General features: G+C 44.2%; 1 protein-coding gene across 1 annotated transcript in view; it reads right to left on the minus strand.

Moving 5' to 3' along the window:
* Positions 1–6,329, minus strand: part of HYDIN (HYDIN axonemal central pair apparatus protein) — a 378,086-nt gene that overhangs the window by 121,676 nt on the left and 250,081 nt on the right. Inside the window, 5 exon segments of the mRNA XM_006152662.1 lie at positions 1,931–2,080; positions 2,423–2,614; positions 2,763–2,890; positions 3,117–3,253; positions 4,195–4,328. Of these exon segments, the coding sequence (XP_006152724.1) occupies positions 1,931–2,080; positions 2,423–2,614; positions 2,763–2,890; positions 3,117–3,253; positions 4,195–4,328 (741 nt within the window).

Raw genomic sequence — 6,329 nt, forward strand, 5'->3', positions numbered from 1 at the left:
GAGAGGTTTTCGCTATAGGGCGCGTGCGCTCGCCAGACAGACAGAGAGAGACATAGAGACAGAAAGCGAGAAATCACCCCCCAGGGAGGATGGTCATGCCACAATCCTTTCTCCTCCATCCTCCTCTTGGGATCTTGGGCATGCATGCACATGCGTCCATCATGAGTTTTAAGCCACCAGGTCCGGGACAAGAATGCGGTCGACTTCGTGGGAGTCCAGCAACATAGCCATTACGCTAACTGCTGGTTCTCCATTTGTTTCTTTTTTTGTAGTGTGTATTTCCTCTTTCAGATCTTGCAAGAATTTCCTCACCTCCTGGAACTCATCAGCTCCTTTCTCCTGCCTCTGCTGCAGTTCATTGTCTCTCTTCTCTTCCATCTCTGTTAGCTTCACCATTATGAACGTTCTAAATTCTTTATCAGACATTTCCATGATTTCCATTGAACTGCTTGTGGATGAAGAGGAGTTATTCTTTTCCCTTAGAGGAGAGGGATTTTCTTGCTTTTCCATATTTCTTGTGACCCTGAGGTGATTTCTAGTCATCTGATGAATGGTGTATTTCTTCCTGATTCTTGATGTTCAATCTGAGCGTTCAGAGGTGTGCAGGAGGAGGTGATCTGTAATCTCCCTTCTGTTTCGTTTTCACTCTTTGTGTGTCAGAATCAGTGGGAATAGAGGAATATTCTTTTTTTCAATTTTGCAGAGTTTTGTGCTATAGGGTGTGTGTGTTTGTCAGAATGAGAGAGATGGAGACAGAAAGTGAGAAATCACCCCCCAGGGTGCATGGCCACACCGCAATCCCTTCTCCTTGATTCTCCTCTCAGTATCTTGGGCACGCACGCACACGCGCCCAGTGTGAGTTTAAGCCACTGGGTCCAGGACTTGAAACACGGTTGACTACATGGGAGTCCAGCAACATAGCCATTATGCCAGCTGCTCGTCCTGTATGCTGTATATTTCAATAGTTCACATTTAATCTTCAAAATGACCCTAAGAGGTAGCTATTGCCATTGATGATAACTTACTGGACACTCTAGAGGCTAGATGTTTTTAAATCCAGATTTTGAAAAGGTGAACACAGTAAATAGACCCTCTGCTAGGAAAAATCCTCAGTGGGTCTGAGGCAGGTCCCTTGTAACCAAGCATATTAACATTTCTGCAGTTGCATTGTTTGACTGAAAACTATGTGGGATAGATAAAAACTAAATAGTCTCATGCCAGTTTTTATGAAAATTTTCTGCAAAATGAATCTAGGTCTAAAACTCATAAAATCTTCCCTCCAATTTTTAAAAATTATTGAGTTACATAGGACCAGCAGTTAGCATAATGGCTGTGTTGCTGGACTCCCAAGTAGTTGACTGCGGTTTGAGTCCCGGATCTGGTGGCTTAAACTCACGCTGGGCGCCTGTGTGTGCATGCCCAAGATCCCAAGAGGAGAATGGAGGAGAAGGGATTGCAGCGTGGCCATCCCCCCTGGGGGGTGATTTCTTGCTTTCTGTCTCTCTCTCTCTGTCCATCTGTCTGGCAAGCGCACGCATCCTATGGCAAAAACCTCTCCAAAAAAAGAGAAAAAAATTATTGGGTTACAGAATTGTGATAAGGGATTTTTAATATGCAGTATTATTTTTATTTTATTCATGAGTAAATCGTAGCTTAGTGAGATGAACTAATTTGTTCAAAGACACACAACCTCCAGTGGCAGAAGGCCATTAACCCATGCCTGCTGGTAAAAACTGATGTGTTAGTTGGCTGGTTCTGGACTGCAGAGTGGCTATGCAACACAGAAACCATACTGAGATGCCATATTCAAAATAACGAGGCACAGGCCAGTCATTTAAAGCTCCCCTCAGGCACAAACAAGCTCGGACTTTGGGTAAAGCCCAAAGCCATCCAGAGAACCTCTGGGTCTCCACACTTCTTTAAAACTCACCTCTTCTTTTGGCATGAATTTCACTTGCACATTGGACCGCTCACCAGGATCCAGGACTCCAGAGGTGGGCTGGATCTCAAAGATCCGTGTCTTTGGCTTTAGTTCTGCACGTAGTTTCCGTCTTAGGTACTTTGGCATGTGTCTCTCCAGCTGGGTTGTAAATATTACACAATTAGATCATAGTCTATGTAAAACAGACTCATTCCATCTTCTACTCACACAAACTGTATGTTCTGAGTACTCCCCATGTGTCAGGGAGTCTAGATACCAGAAGAAAAAAGATAACCAAGTCATTCTACCTGACAGCATAGCCTGACAGGGCTTTCAGTGCTGGGCAAAGGGCCCAGATTTCTCTTTTTTTAAGGAGGTAAATGACTGACACTGAAATTTTGAGCTGGAGATTTAAACGATGAGATGAAAGGCCTAGAATTGCAAATTCGGCAGAAATGGAGGTGGCGCTAAGGGGATCTATGGACCACGACTCTCATTTACCTTATTTACATGCTTCTGGTTATGGACAAACCATTCACAAGGGACTTGGAGATGATTAGAAAGCTGGATGGTTTCCACCATGCACTGTCCACACTGAATTGTGGCAAATTCCACTTTTCCACAAGACAACATCATAGTTGGGATGATCACCTTGGCTTGGAGACAGATGTGAACTGTTGGTCCTCCAACCACCTACAGCAGGCGTAACGTTGCTGTTACTAAGTGGCACGGGGTTGAGGGAAGAATCAAGGCTCTGAAATAATAACTAGATCATTTTGGGGGTAATCACAAACAGAGTTGGAAACCTGGAGGCTCAGGTGGGCCCAGTGGTACATCTTACCTTGATGGGCAGAGTAATTTCTTTGTTTCCAATAGGAACACTGGCCCCTTGTGGGTCAAATCTAACTTCGAAAGTCTCTGTCTCACAGTAAGGAAGATTCTTTACACGATCCAGCTCAATTGTGAAGCCTGGTTCAAGACAAAATTTCTTTGTGGGAAAGAGAACTAGAACACAAGAGCTGCTCTTAATAGCACCCCCATTGGGAGACAATAACTACCCAATGCATGGATGAATGGCCCAACAGTTCTTTCAGCTGATCCCAGCAGAAGCACAAATGCTGTTCTAGGACACAATAGATGGGCTCCTGTCACATATGACAACCTGTAACAGGAAAAGGTCTCCCAGCCTGGTTACCTGTGTCATGAAGGACACGCTTTTCTGCATGGAAGGATACAGGGAAGTGGCTGGTGTTGGTGATCTTGATGATGTGGGTTTGGACGTTGCCAAGGACAATGTAGCCAAAGTCCAGGATGTACTCTGGCAGCTGGACCCTGAAATGGTAGATAGACTGTCTTTTTCAGTCGTTTTCAAACCTGAAAGACTACTTTTCCAAATGTTGAGAGTGAGGTTCTCTTTTATCTCTTGTGCACAATTTTCTTCTCCAGAGTGGAGAACATCTAATGGCCACTGGGATAGAGACTAGGAACAACATACTTTCCCAGAAGTTCACACTATTGTTTTGGTCATTATCTCAGAATGTGCTCAATGTGGAGCCTCCTGGATCTAGAATGGGGTCTGTCTAGCAGACACGGCAGGCTAGCTAGCTTGCTTCCTTCTTTCCCTGTAAGTTTATTTATTTATTTATTTATTCCATGACACACACACACACACACACACACACACACACCAGTATGTCCAATCAATGGGGTTCTGGTGCTATAGTCCATCCCTAGCCTCAGCCAGCCCCAGATTATAGGCACACATGTGCCTGGAACACTCTAGAAGGTCTCCAAATATGAACCCAGAACCTTCCCATATGTGTCAACCTTGCAGAGTATTGTGTTTTTTCCACAGTGTTACCTTCAGGCCCCCAAAGCTGGAGTTTCCTGATTTTTCTTAAAGAATTATTTTATTCAGCTTTATTTATTTACTTCATTTATTTACTTTAATTTTGCCAGAGAGGGACAGAGTGAGAGAGAGAGAGAGAAAGTGAGAAAGCAAGCGGCCAGGTTTGGGACTTGAACCACAGTCAGCCATGTGGAGTCTGGTGCCCTTAACCACCACACCACCAGCTGGCCCTGAGTTTTCCGACCCTAAGAGGCAGAAACTTGCTTCACTGTCTTGACGCTAGGGGATGGCAGATAATATGAGGCAAGTATTAGTAGATTTCATTCCTAGGTGATCAACTATTATCTCAGGGAGGATGCTGCATGAAGGGGCAATCCGTGCTCGGCTACACTCTGAAACAAACGCAACGCAGAAGGGCACGCACTTGGTAAGTTTGCGGCAACTACGGTGGTTAAGGCAGATGTCATCCACAGAATCGGGAATAATCGTCTTCTGATGTTCTAGGGCATAGTCTTGGACTATGAGTCGCTCTACTTCCATCTGGAGATGAGCACTTAACTGGAAAAAGAGAGAAGAATAAGTCAGCAAATTCTTCTAGAATATGCATTTTCAATAGGGGCAACATTGATCCTAAGGGGGCAAAAACTGGTTCTTGGTGGGGGTGAAAAATATCTTAAAGATTATAGTAGTTTGTGGCCTTCCCAAGGGCCATAGTCCATAAGGAGATCTATAATTTATTTGTGGTATTAACATTTTCATGGGAGGAGGATCAGGCAAACAAACTGGTACACCCACATGTGGAATACTACTCAGTGAAAGGGAGTGAACAGTCAGGGTGCACACCACTTGGATGGCTCTCAAATGCATTAGCTGAATGAAAAACGCCAACCTCAGAAGGTTACATACTGTATGCTTCCATTGATATAAAGTTCTTGAAATAACAGAAGTATAGAGATGGAGAACAGATTAGTGTTTGCCAGGGGTAAGGCTGGGACAGAAGAAGATGGGCGTGGCTATAAAAGGGTAGCATGAAAAGGCAAACACAACTTTTTTTTTTTTTTTTAGAGGTTTTTGCTATAGGGCGCGTGCGTGCGCCAGACAGACAAAGAGAGACAGAGAGACAGAAAGTGAGAAATCAACCCCCAGGGCATCGGGATGGTCATGCCGCAACCCCTTCTCCTCCATTCTCCTCTTGGGATCTTGGGCATGCACGCACATGCGCCCGGCGTGAGTTTTAAGCCACTGGGTCCGGGATGCGAACCATAGTCGACTACGTGGGAGTCCAGCGACATAGCCATTACACTAACTGCTGGTTCCTCAGGCAAACACAACTTTTAAAAAGCTTAATTCTCCCCTCTTCCTCTTATTAGAGCATTTGTTTTAGAAAACTTGTAGTTTTAATCCCTTTCACTATCTTTTTGAAATGTGTATGAATTTTTAAAAGAGATTTTGCTATAGGGCACGTGTACTTGCTGGAGAGGCAGAAGAGACAGAAAGTGAGAAATCAACCCCCAGGAGGGATGGCCACACCATAATCCCTTCTCCTTCATTTTCCTCTTGAGATTTTGGGCATGGATGCACACATGCCTGGCATCAGTTTCAAGCCACCAGGTCTAGGACTTGAACTGCAGTTGGCTACCTGGGAGTCCAGTGTTTTAACTGCTATGCCACCTGCTGGCTCTTTATGAATCTTTTTAAAAGCGGAATAAGACTCTGGCCAGTTTCACACCCTAGGAATGTCTTTCTCAAGGTCCTGGGAAACATGTTTTTAAAATGTAATCAATAAGGAAAATGGAGTCTCCTGTTTCTATGGGAGGATAGGAGCCTAAACTCAGTGGGCCCCTGTTATAACTAGCTAACACAGATGGTCACACCAAGTGTCATGCAAATTTAGGAAACACTATGTGTGACAAACGACGTTGTCAAGTCCTCTTGCTTGAGGACTAGCTACCGTTTACGTTGAGGACACGTATGTAATGGCTCGCATCTGCTTTGCTATTTGAAAGGGTAAACCCCCTTCTCCTTGCAACCTCTCAGCAGAGTGCCGGTGATGCACATCCCGCTCTGGTTTAACGCGCATTCAGTAGTAAAATTTTGTCTCCTACTTTCTCCTCTGTGGAGAAGTTTTCTAGATTGGAAGGAGATTTTGTTTTTAATTCTATTTCCCTAACAGGCACAGGAGAGCCTTGTGGTGATAGAACAGTCCAGTATCTTAACTGTGGTGGTTATACATGTATAAAACTGTATAGAACACATGTTCGTGTGTGTGCACACATGCAAGTACAACTGGTGAAATCTGAATACGCTCTGTTGCTTGTCCTGATACCAGTTTCTTGTTTTGATGATATGCTATAGTTGTGTAAGGTGTTACCACTGAGAAAAACAGCTATATTTTTGCAGCTCCCTATGAATCTATAATTATTTAAAAATAGAGTTAAGAGACTAGCAGATGGCATAATGGTTTGTATCTGGGAACCTCCCTAAACATGCCAGGCATGTACCTGTGACTCAGGGCTGGTAGAGGCTGAGGGGAGATCATGGCATGAAGATTCTGTTGTG

The sequence above is a fragment of the Tupaia chinensis genome, unplaced genomic scaffold, assembly GCF_000334495.1.
Source record: "Tupaia chinensis unplaced genomic scaffold, TupChi_1.0 Scaffold000355_1, whole genome shotgun sequence".
Taxonomy (NCBI): domain Eukaryota; kingdom Metazoa; phylum Chordata; class Mammalia; order Scandentia; family Tupaiidae; genus Tupaia; species Tupaia belangeri.